At 42.7% G+C, this 14,283-nt stretch overlaps 1 protein-coding gene across 2 annotated transcripts in view; it reads left to right on the forward strand.

Moving 5' to 3' along the window:
* The window catches only part of arhgap21b (Rho GTPase activating protein 21b), a 38,870-nt gene extending 24,783 nt beyond the window's left edge, over positions 1-14,087 (forward strand). For both annotated transcript variants that reach the window (XM_079452901.1, XM_079452902.1), the window contains 18 exons: positions 220-1,786; positions 4,159-4,299; positions 4,439-4,541; positions 4,631-4,667; positions 4,819-4,941; positions 5,082-5,381; positions 5,924-5,976; positions 6,295-6,422; positions 6,521-6,663; positions 6,778-6,936; positions 7,024-7,102; positions 7,439-7,512; positions 7,603-7,692; positions 7,790-7,915; positions 7,991-8,032; positions 8,271-8,376; positions 10,791-10,822; positions 11,133-14,087. In XM_079452901.1, coding sequence (XP_079309027.1) covers positions 220-1,786; positions 4,159-4,299; positions 4,439-4,541; positions 4,631-4,667; positions 4,819-4,941; positions 5,082-5,381; positions 5,924-5,976; positions 6,295-6,422; positions 6,521-6,663; positions 6,778-6,936; positions 7,024-7,102; positions 7,439-7,512; positions 7,603-7,692; positions 7,790-7,915; positions 7,991-8,032; positions 8,271-8,376; positions 10,791-10,822; positions 11,133-12,656 — 4,827 coding nt within the window. In that variant the 3' untranslated portion in view covers positions 12,657-14,087. The remainder of the gene's footprint in view (positions 1-219; positions 1,787-4,158; positions 4,300-4,438; positions 4,542-4,630; positions 4,668-4,818; positions 4,942-5,081; positions 5,382-5,923; positions 5,977-6,294; positions 6,423-6,520; positions 6,664-6,777; positions 6,937-7,023; positions 7,103-7,438; positions 7,513-7,602; positions 7,693-7,789; positions 7,916-7,990; positions 8,033-8,270; positions 8,377-10,790; positions 10,823-11,132) is intronic.
* Positions 14,088-14,283: the final 196 nt, after the last annotated feature.

The following is a 14,283-nucleotide window of genomic DNA, read 5'->3' on the forward strand; positions in this document are numbered from 1 at the left end:
TTGTTGGTCTGTGTTAAATATTGCTTTCGGTGTTGTAGAATTCTCCAGCACTCTGCATTACCGCTCACACTTATGACTTGTCAAACTCCCACTTCCAAACTGGAATGCAATCCTCCCACACAAGAGCGTATTTGTAGGAAGTGTTCATGAATATCAAGTATTCTCACCAGTACTATGCATACCATGTTTGAGCATAATTTGTTCTTCTGTCTTTCACAGGCCTATTCCCAGGATGCCTACCTTAAGGGTCATGACGCGTACAGTGGAAATGCCCGCCATATCCCTGCGCCACCCCCTGTATGCTACCCCAGAGTAGACTGCAAGCCCCCGGGGATGGCACAGGCCACTGAGACATCAGCCCCGGGGGGTTTACCATCTGATTTAGGATACCGCCTGGAGATTCCAGTACCCCCATCGCCTCCACCACCGATTCCAAAGACACAGACAGCGGTGTGCGTGTGTAATGAAACCGTTCGGACAGTGGTCTTACCTCCTGATGTTCACATGGGCCGTATGGTTCATAGGGGGGACTATGGTCTTTTAGGTCCGGATCCAATGTTGATCAGAGCTAGACCTGGTACCATGTCAGGCGGTCGCCCGCCATACCTCCACCCTCGCAAAGCGGACATGTTCCCTTCAGGTTACCATGGAGATGGTTATGCCATTCCACCTACACACTATTCGCCTGCAGCCCCTATTACACACCAAAACATTGACTGGAGGACTTACCAGACGTACCGGGAATATATCGATAATAAAGGTCTTCACACTTACAGTCGTACTATTCAGGAGCGTTTGGACAGCCTGCGAGCTGCATCCAAAAGTGTTCACGGTGGGGCTCACTGTGGACCCCAACCTAACTGGGGAAATATGTTACGCCGCAGAAGCACATCTCATGAACGGGCTTACCAGGGCCCATCTGTGCTTCCTCCTCGCAGTGCCTCGCAGGATAGAATGACCGGGGTAGAGAGAGCAGTCCATGCAAGGGACTGGCCTCCTCGCAGCATGTCTTCTGACGGCCTCATGCGGAAGCCCCTTGTTCATTCCTCAGACTATGTGGAACACTGTGAACTAGTTTCTGGTGCGCCATGGGCTGCAGTGGACCGGCAGCTGTATGGCCGAGTAGACCAGAGGAGTCGTCCTAGTAGGCAGTCCCTCCCACCACGGGCGGTCCTTTACCGCCCTCCCACAGGGTATGGCGTGAATATCAGAGGCGTTGCCAGCTCCCATCAGCACAGCTCCAGAATGGACATCCCTCCAACCCCTGGTTTCCCAGAGCGCCTTCGCAATGGTGTAAACCAGGCCAAAGAGCCTCCTCCCCCGAAAGACCAAAGTGGAAATATTCGTATTTCTAATTCTGCATCGAGCCAATCTAGAACTAGAGCTGAAACCATGCAAAGTCCAGAAATTGGGAACGAGACTTCTGTGGGAGCCAGGTCAGCATCGTGTCCTGCACCGCCCCCTCAGAGGCCACAGGGCGTGGCATCTGCTCAGCGGACACACCCACGTGATCTCACAGGGTTAACTGTAAATGGGTCGAATCTGGTGGAAGGCGTTGTTCTCAGAGAGAAGCCCCCAGCAGGGAAGGGTACACCACAACCTCTCCGCCACCCCTCATACATCCTGGCTGTGAATGACACTGATGGATCTGAGCCAGCAGGGGCCGGGGTCTGCTGGTTGCCCAATGATGCACGCCGAGAAATGCACATGAGGAGATTGCGGGATGTTGACTCCTCCTTTTGCTCCAGTAATCTGGACGAATCACTCGACTCCATTCCCTTCATCGGTAAGTGCAGTCTTTGTAACCATAGTAACGCCAACCCCGGCAACATGCTTGAGCCTGCAGTAGATATTGTTTAGAGCTGCAGCAGATATTTTGAGGGATAATTGGATATATGTAGGAAATTATGATTCTGATGCAATTTTCTTGATGCACACACCTTATGCCATCTCATACTGTGACATTTCAAAATCACATTATAAAATCCCAACACCAATTGTGATCTGAAAAGAGGATTATCATGGGCAAATCATGCTTTTGCGTTGTCTGTGTTATCTTAGTTTCATGGTATGAAGAGTAGGGGTGATTTATGCTGGAAGTGAGTGCATCTTGGCCTGTGAGTGTGGTTGTCTGGGAGTGACTGTGTGTGAGTCATGGTGGTGTTCAGTGAGGAGGTGGCCTTCTCTCATACTCTAATGCCTGAGGATTGGTCTGGCATATTGAGTGATAGCCTAGTTGTGCATTGCCACAGTTTATTTTTGATGTGTGTTCAGTGGACCTCCTGTTGATGTTTGAAGCAATGAATATTAAAGGTAAAAATGTTGTGTTGTCTGGTTGGACTGTCTAGCCATTAGGGCTGGGTATTATACACATTATTCTTAATTTTGCCAGTGATCTAAAACAATTTCAAAATCAATTTCATAATTCAGGATATTTTTATCTTTTTAAAATATTGACTAAAATATGTAGCTCAATGTAGCATTGATGTACACGTTTCATGTAGTAAATCTGTGTTATTTTTATTATAGTGTATAGCATTTTATGGGTTATTATAGAGTATAGCATTGTTCGGGATGGTTAAATAAACTCCCCCAGCTTTTAAACGTTTTTTATAACATGTTAAACAACCAGTGATGTAAAAAATACTAGTTGTTGACGTGTTTTTAAAGTGCTCTCTTTCTTATAACAGGTTTACCAAGCTGTTACGTACGTAGCTGATTCAGTAACATTAATTAGATTTTAGAAATTGTGTTTTTTCTGCTGCCTTTGAATGTCAACTATATGCTGTTTATGGTAAAAAGCTTTTTCATATACTACAATATTATGCAGACACATCTACAATGGTGCTTTTCCACTACATAGGACTGCACGGTACAGCTCACTTTTGGGGAGTTTTCCACTGGGTACAGTACCTAGGACCTGATGCTTTTATATCAAACAAAATAACTTTTTAGCAGTATTTCGTTTTGCTGCCATCCCCCATCGATATGCTCATATATCTCCTGTGCTGTGCGTGTGTTTATGTCTCATTCACAACGAAGACGTATAGTTTATAATCCCCACCCATGTTGAAGCGGTACTAAACTGCTATGGAAAATTATAAAAGCATCTGCTAAATGCTAGATATAAAGGAAAAGGATAAGACGTATAAAGAGTATTGTTGCCATCTCTGTCTTGCAGAAAATTCTGGTTTTGTCCCCCTACTCTCCTTTGTAATAGAGTGTGTTAGATGATATTTACATTCTTGTGTCTTGAGGTGAGTTGCGCTGTATTGTACTTTAGGCTAGGCCTGAAGAGGATTTTGCACACTTTTCTGTTGGCCCTTTTTGAGACGCTGGAGGATGCCGGATCTGGGGCAGTTGCTTTAATTTTAGCTGCTCCAGCTCTCTGGCAGCACAGAGCTGCTTTGTACTCCAACCTTTTTTGGCTGACACCTACAGTGGGCCTCGAAAGTTTTTAGTGTTCTTGAAAACGGGACATGTCAAAATCGAAGATAAATAAAACTGTCCTTGTTCTTAGGAAAGTTTTCACAGACTTTCTGCCTGCAAGGAAATGAAGATGTACTATAGTGTTCATGTCTTTTAACGCTAGACCCAATGTCACTCGCCACAAAAAAACTGTTTGTGGATAATGCAACAGAAGTTTGTTTCATTGATTGGTTCAGGTTATGCTCTTAATCAGGTTCACCTCTCCATGTTTGTAAAGTGAGACAATAATGCCACAAAACATATTCTGTAGAATTTTAGGAATGCATATATAACTTGCATAGATAAGCAATATTTAATGAAGTTCCATCAAAGGGAAGGAAGGAGGTGGGAACCGGCGAACAATTAACAAAACTTTAATCAAATGAAAAAAAACTATAAATATGGAAGTAAAAGACCATAAAAAAGGCCATAAAACATAAACGCAAACTAACATATGTCCGGGCCCGGTCCCCTCTCACTGACGCTCGTCCTTTTATGCGCCCCAATCTCTTCCGTGGTACGAGACCGGTGCGTGTACAGCTGACACTCGTTATCACTCATGGACCTCGCATCCTGGCTCTTGTCCCGTCTACCTCGCTACACAATCATTTAAAACAAATATTTCTAATATTAAGTGTTGACTTGCTTTGGTGCTTTATACTTATATGTACTCTGTTACTATAATTTCAGATGAGCCTGCCAGCCCTAGTATAGACCATGATGCCAGCCATATTCCTGCATCGGCTGTAATATCTGGAGGTCAGGCTGTGCTGTCTGACTGCCCAAGCACTCCCAGTCCCCTCATGCGCCGTCAACTTTCACATGATCAAGGTAAACATTTCGACACAAGCAACATTACTACACGCTGAAATCACATGCCTCATGTAAGGTTAAGATGGTGGTCCACATCCACTTGATGGACATAGTTCAGTGTAAGCATTATGTTTAATTTGTTTCTATATGCCTTTAGAGTCTCTCAGAAATGCCATCCTGGGATCACAAACTGGAACCAAAACAGAGCGCTCAAAATCATATGATGAAGGTCTGGACAACTACAGAGAGGAAGGCCGCGGGTAAGCACATGTGAAATCATAATGTTTGTGAATCCTGATACTGTCATGTGAATGGTTGTTTGGACTAACATAATCATCTATTTCTGCAGACGATCCAGTAAACCAAGTCTGAGGGTTTTCAAGAAGGTGAGAGATGCCCCTTAGAAATCACAGCTTTATTAAAAAAAGTACACTGTTCTGTTCCCAAATCTATGTGGGGAGCATTTTAAGGGTTTAAGATATTCACTTAACCCAAAGTCGGAGATCAGTATTTCACATGTTTGTTTTAATCTCATAGGCACTGGATGGCCATAAGTCTGATGACTCCAGCTCCAGGAGAGATTCCTCCACTGAGATCTTCAGTGATTCCACCAAAGAAGGCTGGCTGCATTTACGACAGCTCAACACGGAGAAGAGCAAGGTAAGGAAAAAAATCTCCCAGTTCCTCTCACTGATAATTTTCCAAATGAGTAAATTAAGAGCAGCGTTTTATTTGACCAGATTCGATTGTACCTCAGCCCCAGACCACTATATATAAGATCCTCTTGCTTCTCTTGACAGCGTGTGGGTGGCGGCATGCGGCCATGGAAACAGATGTACGCAGTGCTGCGGGGACACTCCCTTTATCTCTTTAAGGACAAAAAGGAGGGACTTGCTCATGTCAACTCACAGCTGGAGGATGAGCCTCAGGCTATCAGCATTAAAGCCTGCTTGATTGACATCTCTTATAGTGACACCAAGCGCAAGAATGTTCTGCGGCTAACAACTTCAGACTGCGAGTATCTGTTCCAGGCAGAGGGGCGGGAAGACATGCTGTCCTGGATCAGAGTCATTCAAGAAAACAGCAACCTGGACGAGGAGGTTGGTTGACACTGAAAGGTGATAGGTGATGTGGCCTCGATCAGATTTTTTCCCTAAATCTGAGCATGGCACATACGTGATTTGGATAAATTACAAACCGCGTCTGAATCACGGATACACTGAGTTTTAACAACATTGATCTGATATCAATCGGAAGTTAGTGTTAACTAAAGTCTTGACATAATAATAGGGCTCTTCGTGATATAGCCTTCATTATCAGAAGTCTCTACCCATGTCTGCACCCACAAAACTGAATTAAGACACATTGTACTATTACATAAGTATGTCAGCATTTCTCCAGCAAAAAAGTCTTTGTGAACACCAGTGTACAGCTAACAAAACACAACGCCTAGTCATCTGCTGCAATCTGTGTAAAGGTGGAATTGTTTGCTGAAGGTGTGAGGATTACCAGAATTTCTTTTGTTGTTTTTCTCGTTTTGTTTGCCAGAGGATCTGGTTTACTTCAATTCTCAAATGCAGATTGCAGTCACTGACTGTTCACAGAGGTTTGCATTTAATGTTTTATTGTCTTGTGCTTTTAGAATGCTGCCACTGATTTGATCAACAGAAAGCGCAAAGAGTATATATCAATGAGGTAAGGAGTAGGTTACAAACTAGAATATTCATTTTTAACATAGTGAGCCGTCTTGCTTTCGGCTGGTTTGTATGAGAATTCTCTTAGTTTGCAGCAATGCATTGCAGTGCATTTTATTGCAATGCATTTGAGAAAAGTTCAAGTTTGCTCTTGAAGGTCTTCAAAGCACACATGCAACCTTTAAGCAAATTTTTTATGATTTTGCTGCCTGTTGTTAAGGGGAGTGCAACATATTTATTATAACTAAACGTGCAACTCAACTGGTTTTGAAACAGAACTGCAAATCAAATTTCTTCAATTTCTTTGTGTTCGTTGTAGTGCTCCCAGCAGTAAGACAGAACCATCACCAAAGCCTTCACGACAGTCTCTCAGCATTAGACATACGCTGCTGGGTGGCAGCAGTAAGAGTCAGAGCCCCCACTCGCCCAGAAACGAACAAGACAGAAGTAAGAGTAAAACACAGTTCTCTGAACTGACACTGAAATACATTGTTTCTTCCTGAAGTCAGTGAAATGTGTTGACATTAGACATATTTATGTCTCAGATGACTCGAGTCCTCCAAGAGATAAAGCTGCATGGAGGAGAGGAATTCCAGGACTGAAGAAAAAGCCCCAGGACAAGAGGCCGACTGCTGGTGTCACATTTGGAGTGCGACTGGATAATTGCCCCCCTGCACAAAATAATAGAGTAAGAGATTTTCGTATGATTAAGTATGACCTAAACATGTCCTTGACAGGTTACATGAAGTTGATATGCTTGTATAATAATACAAAGGGCATTAATGACATATCTGTGTTTTAGTTTGTGCCTTTAATCGTGGAGGTGTGTTGTAAGCTGGTGGAGGAAAGAGGATTGGACTACACTGGCATCTATAGAGTCCCTGGAAACAACGCTGCCATCTCTAGCATGCAGGATGAACTTGACACAAAAGGCATGACAGACATTGATATCCAAGAGGATGTAAGGCAATCTTTTCCGTGTGATATATCATGAATCGTGTGTGATCAAAAGAGCCTTGATCCCATCATCTTGCGTTTCCTTGAGCAGAAATGGCGAGATCTCAATGTGATCAGCAGTCTGCTGAAGTCCTTCTTCAGGAAACTTCCAGAACCTCTGTTTACTAATGGTGAGAAACACGGTCATTGTTTTCAATAAGAGATGATTCATTTGGATATAGAAAAAGATCAGCGCCCTCTTGAAGAGAACGGCATGCATCCAAAAGTGGTTTTCTCCATTTCTGGAGGAAGGACTCCTTCTAGTGGACAACATTAGCAGTGTTTCATATGGTTATGAGTTTATTAGGAAATGGATTTGTTGATTTCCAGCCAAAGATAAGGAAATTGAAAAAGTAATTGACTTGGAGAGATCCAAGTCCTAGAAATGCATAGTGAATATAATTTAATTTCCAGATTGTTTCAAATAATGTAAAACATTTGCATGATCTAATGTTTTATGGTTTTAGAAAAATATTCCAACTTTATTGATGCCAACCGGATGGGGGATCCAGTTGAGCGGTTAAAAGGACTGAAGAGACTGGTACGGTTTATTTAGAAATAATGACAAGCTGTGGTTATAATAACATGCAAAGAATTGATATTAATTATATACTGTGTTTATTCCTCCCAGATCCATGAGCTGCCAGACCATCATTATGAAACACTCAAATTCCTCTCTGGACACCTCAAAACTGTCTCTGAAAGCTGTGAGAAAAATAAGGTATTAGAGAAACTTGGACAGGACTATTGCACTGAAACATTTCCTCTTTAGACTAGAGAAACACAGAGCCCACAGCACTCTTTTTGTGTGTAATTAGATGGAGCCACGTAACTTGGCCATTGTGTTTGGCCCAACACTTGTAAGAACATCGGAGGACAACATGACCCACATGGTCACGCACATGCCTGATCAGTACAAGATTGTGGAGACTCTCATTCAGCAAGTGAGTACGCTTCTCTGTCGATCACATGTCAGTAATGTCTTCTATGAAATGACAGTCTTTATTCCTCTGTTACAGTACGATTGGTTTTTCACTGAAGATGGAGCTGAAGAGCCAACTGTGAGTGTTCATTTTGGATGTCTGTAGGTTCCTGATGTTCAGTGTAGAGAAAATCAATCACTTTTTAAGAATAATGGATAATCAGAAGATTATGGCCATATTATATTTTTAGCATAGGATGTAACATCGAGATCACCTACTCAATGACAACTGTTCCCATAGAGCATTATCTCTCTAGGGCCGATTTAGTTTGAATGAATTTACGATCTCATCGCTTGTAATTACTTGTGTATATCAGACCACCGTGGAGCAGGAGAGCACAGTTCAGTCGCAGCCTGTGCCCAACATCGACCATCTGTTGACCAACATTGGCCGCACGGCTCAGTCGCCAGGAGACGTCTCAGGTAATCTTGCCATTACAGTTCAGCCTTGGCTTTTATATGAGAACTACAGGTCAGGATTTGATTCAGAGAGCAAAACAAGAAGTGATCTGTGTGTTCAGATATGTTTCGTCCATTTACACGCTGTCTTAGTATCTAAATGATGATAAGTAGATACTCATGCTTTCTGTTTTTTGAATGTTTAAAGCAAACAATAGCAAGCTTGCAAGAGATACATGGTGCATATGTAAAGTTGAACTATTTTAGCAATTTTGCATTGGTCAGACTTGATACACTCCCTGCAAATTGGATAAAATAGTTCCTGTGTATGTAAAGCTTATGAATCAACTTCATTTTTGTTTGACGTTTCCTTTTTGGTCATTGATTTGACTGGTTGTGTTTATTTTAATGCTATGATTTCTCCAGAGTTCTCCTTTTGCTTTGTATTGGTTTGAACTTCACCCTGTCATCCCTCCTTAATGCTTTAGTCTCCGTTACGACTCCACTCCTCCTTTTCTTTCAGTTCTTTTTCCTCCTTACCCTTCTCTTGTGCTAACCCGGCATGTTCTTTCCCAAAAGAAAAGGAACGATCAATGATAAACCACCCAAGGTTTACCCGTCTGACCCATCTTGTCTCTAGTGTTTTTCTTCTGCCTTGTCACTGTCCAGCACTGCTCACGCATTACCCAATCTTGACACAGGCCAAGTGGGCGGCGTCTATCACTCGGTGATGTCCCTGATGGACTCTGTAATGTCTGTGATGGACAGCTGGGACTGTAGGAAGAAGGAGGAGTGTTGTCCCCAGTGTAGCTGCCTAGTCTGCAGAAATCCCAGATTCTTGTAAATTGAAAACGAATCCGGGACAAACCCACCAGAAAAGAAACGAAACAAAAAAAAGAATGTCAGAGAAGTTGATATTTGTCATCGTCGTGTTGCACGTTTCATATCTTATAAGACTATTATTAACAGAGAGGATACAGAGCTGTGATGGTGTCATGTGTCTGAAAAGCCTCTTTGCTGTCTCTCGTTGTCTCTGAAGCTGACCGCATGGAGTTCTAGCATGGTACGGTCTCCAGGATCTCCTCCAGTCATGTGGCTTACAGTAACTGTCATGATGATGTCTGAAGGGGTGTGGTGAGGGGCTGAACCGGCTTAAATCATAAAACCAAAACGACACTCGGTGCAAGATGAATCTCACCCCATTCAAAAGGATGGCGAGTGAGCAAAGGGGCTTTTGAGTGGTGTAGTAGCCCATCTGAAGGACTCGGATCATCCCAGCTACTCTACCACCTAATAGCTTGTGCCCCTTTAGCCCCTTTCTGCCCTCCTGTCATATCTGACCCTTGTTGTCCCGTGTCATAGTCTCTAAGTGCATCAATGCATTTCCATATTATGTGCCGACAATATGATGTACTGATAAACACAAATATGCTTCTCTAAGTGATGGATAGACTCTCGCTGTAAACGGGCGTTCATGCTGATAGTGGTTTACAGTCACTGGAAGTCGTTCCGATTTGATATTGGCGTGATGTCACAGATAGCCATTCCATTACAGTACAAGCAATGAACAGTAGAGCTATTTTTCGACCTCCAGAAATGTAAATGCAGTCAGAGTGAACGCCCTTTAAATATTCCTTTTTCTGCCAACCTCCCATATCCTGTTGCACAATGAAATTGCAGTTTGATCTTGCGAGTTGTGTCAACCGTTATCATTGTGTTTTATAGCCAACCGTTATGTGTTTTATATCATAACCAAAGTTGCACGTTTTAATAAGGGACTCTGATATGGCAATATTATGATAAAAAATGTAAGAAGATTTATAAGGAGTAGAATATGATTTTAAAAAATCCATATTCAATATGTTTTTAGCATTAGTTAGTTAGTCCACCCATGATGTATTTGCTAATAAATCTCAATAGTGAAGCATTCATTTTATGTTGCCAAATATGATTAAATGACTTTTTTGAGGTTTTACAGCAGTTTTTCATAGGTGGTACTAAGTTCACCTAAGTTACGCATTATACAGTAGCAAAAGACGTTCCAAAAGATGCGCCACACTTCTCCCTCCCCCAAATATGTAGCTGTAAAGTTGTTTTTAAGTTGGGAAAGAATGGCTATAGATGTATTTTGCGATTCTCACTCTCACCGTGGACAGTCTGTCTATCTGTATGTGTGAATGTATGCATGATCTCTGCCTCCCGTCTTACTGCACTTTGCCGGATTCATGTCATCGTTCATTCCTCTCTGCTCTATGTCTCTCTTTGTGATGGCTCAACTTTGTTGCCTCCATCTCTCAGATCTCTACATGACTTCACTGTCTGTGCTGTTCCGCTGCTGTTGTGGTGAAGGATATTTTGGTCTCTTGTCTCTGGCTGTTTGTCCCTGTTGTATTTTACTTGATATGGCCTACTTAACTTTTTTCTTTGTGCTCCACTAGATTCAACCACCAGTGACTCTGCAAAATCAAAGGTAAGTCCTTAACTCAAAGAGCAATTCATTTCTGAGATCATTTCGGAATCACACCAGATGAATGAGAAACGTCTTGCTTTAACATTAGATTTCCTGAGCAAACACTGCATCTTTTGTATTATATTGAAAACCATATATGTTTTGCTTGGTTTGTTCTGTGATTTGTTTCAGATTTTTGTCGCCTACATGTTATATAAAGACGTTCATATATCAAATATATTTATATAAGCGTGGCTTAAGTTCAAATACTTTGTGGCTGTTTCAGTGTATTGTATGCTTACTTTGTGGTCTGTATGTGCTTGTTTTTCAGCAGGGTTCCTGGGGGTCTGGTAAGGACCAATACAGTAGAGATTTGCTGCGTTCTTCCATCTTTGCCAGTCGCAAACGCAAAAAGCCCAAGGACAAACCTCAGCCAAGCAGTTCTGATGATGACCTGGATGCTAGTTTCTCGAAGGACCTTTCAGTGCGAAATGATCCAAATTGGCCCACTGATGACCAAACCGAAGAGGCTGAGAGCGAAGTTGGACTCGATGACAAGTTACAAAGGACTGAGGATGGTGACCAGAGCCCAGGGGATAGCCTTGATCTGACTTCCAACAACAAACAGATCAACTCCGAACATTTGCCCCAGCAAATCTCACCCTCACCCAAGATTATTAGTTATCACATTCAGTTGACACGCCAAAGTTCCTTGTCAGATCATCCTTCTAACTATGATGATGGATGCATCTCAGATCTGGGCACACTTAACAGCACCAGCTCCCAGGCCTCGGTACCAAGAATGAGACATGTGAGAATACCAGGCCACTGGATGGAGAATTCAGGAACAGGTCCAGGAGCAGAGGTGTGCTCTATTACTTCAGATTACTCCACCACCTCCTCAATGACCTTCCACACCGGGGTGGAGTCCATCGCTCTCAGTCCAGAGGTACAGTCTGTAGCTGAAAGCCGTGGGGATGATGCTGATGATGAAAGAAGTGAGCTCATCAGCGAGGGACGGCCCATGGAGACGGACAGTGAGAGTGACTTATCAGTGTTCGCTGTTGGCCGAGAAAGTGGGCCATCTGAAGATAACAACCCACCTGAAGGCGAATTGATGCAAGATGTGCCCAATTTAATCCCTTCCCATCGAATCATTGCATGTGATACTCTGGCACGCAAGAGAGGGAGCCGACAGAAGACAGATAGTGAGTCCTCAGCCGAAGGAAGCCGCAGCGACAAGGAGTCTAGTCGACTTTCACGAGTCCTGGATGCAGTTAAAGGCCGATCCACTGGCAGTCCAAGCTCTTCCTCTCGCAGCGAATCAGAGCGAACCGAACCTATGTGGCGACTCAAAATCACAGATCGGTTAAAGTGCAGACTACGGACATCAGCGGACGACATGTTTGGGGTGGGTTCTCAGCGCACCAGATCCCCTGAGACTCGAAGTAAACGAAAAAGCAATATCCGCCGCAGGCACACCATGGGTGGTCAACGTGACTTCGCAGAGTTGTCAGTAATTGGAGACTGGCAAAGGGTGGATGGCACTGAACTATCAGCTATGGATCGTTTAAAGCCCAAGTGCAGTTCACAAGACTTTTCCATCAGAGACTGGATAGCTCGAGAGCGACACCGTGCTAGCAACCCTGAAGTTAGTCTAGATATGCTGGACCTGCACCCTTCCAGATCACAGGACCTGTTATTCGCTAGGCCATCGCACTCATACCAGAGTCAGCTGCTCAATGGTGATGTAGCAGCAGCTCAGATCAAGAGTCTAAACCTAGGCTCTGATGCCCACCCTCACAAACTCTCTGGTGCTCAAGTGGTCCGTTCCCGTTTCTATCAGTACCTGTGAAAGTTTGTGTGAGTGTAAAACACACACACACACACACACATACACACAAACACGAGTACACTGGTTATGAATGTCTGAGTATTGGCATATTTTTAAGGTACTTGATGCTTATAAGCCATGTTGGCGTCAATTGTGGGATGAGTCGAACACTATGAGTGAGAGTGTTATGTTCAAGATAAGGAAAAGGTGTCTAACATTAATGTTGAGCGTTCGCTGATGGTCATGTGGAGGTGAAGGCAAGATTCTGTAATATTTCCTTCTGTGAATGAAATGACGTACTGACCCAATGTTGTAAAGTGAATAGAGGCTCCTCACTGAACTGCAGTATTGCTGGAAAACTGGAAGTCCCAATGAATATATCTTTGACTATAGCGTCGAGATGATTGAAACGTTACATACTGGCACCGTTTTAGTCCAAATGGTTTGGAAGATAATGGCAAGTAACCATGAATTAGGGTGAGCAGGTAGGTCAATAGTCCGGATTAGCAGGATGTTGAAAAGACTAGTTTCTTAAGCTTTGGAAAAAGATGCATTTTCTTGAAAGCGTAAAGAGGTCCCAATGTTGTGATAGATCTTTAAGTAACCAAAACAATGCTTGTCGTAATACTAAACAAACTGCCACTTTCGGGTATGAAGTGTACATAGTTCTCCGTGCTTTTGTTTATTCGGCCTGTGTTTGGACTGCTTTGCGTGCCGTGCAATGGATTCATTGTCTGTTTCGTTTTCCTTTTTAAATGCGGTGCATGGCAGACGCTCGGCACAGTAAACTGTAATTTTTTATAACAAAGACAAAAAGGAGTTCAAAACTACCCTCTGATGCAATTTGCAGTGTGTATATGTTGTTTGTTATACTTTGACTACTCGTCTCTGGCATAAAGCTGGAAAAAATGATGGGAAAAGAATGGATTGTTAAAAATCAAATCAGGTGTCTTTGGAATATGAAAGTGCCTCATTGAATATCGATCTTGGGTTTGTTGAAGGTGCCACATCTCATCCTGATAAATAAGGTGTACAGAAATGTTTGAAAGATGATTTTTTTTAAATCTAACCTTAGCCAGATATCATTCATTCCCTACAGCATTCCTTTGGTCTTAACACTATTTTAATGCATTGTTTTAGGTTTTCCATTTGGTATTTTAACCAGACTTGAATTTTAAATACGCCTGTAAAGTAACTTAAATGTAAATATCTATTACATGTTTTAGCTGCTCGTCTACCTGCAGTTGTCATCATTGCATAAATTCTATTTTGTAAGTATTGTACTATACAGAGGTGAGTTTAAGGGACCTGGGGAGTGGACATGCTACTCATCTCTGGGGGTCTTTAGTTTCCCCGTGTGTAAACAATGCTTCCCAAACCGGTTGTATCATGCTGGGTTCGTTCATACATTGGACGCAAATTGTAAAACACTGGAAAATAAACCCTTTTTGTCTGATAAATGACTAGTTGTATTTATTTATTCTCATTGTGGTGGAATCATCGATTTCAGCATGACACCACAAGGGGGCACACTGCCACCACAGGACATTGCATGCTATTCCATCCCTTGTCTTTAACTGTGAACTACCCACACGCAGCAGTTTAGAAGACTGTAATGGTTTGTTTTTCAATAAATAAACAAACTAAA

This window comes from Barbatula barbatula (genome assembly GCF_947034865.1).
Source record: "Barbatula barbatula genome assembly, chromosome: 3".
Taxonomy (NCBI): domain Eukaryota; kingdom Metazoa; phylum Chordata; class Actinopteri; order Cypriniformes; family Nemacheilidae; genus Barbatula; species Barbatula barbatula.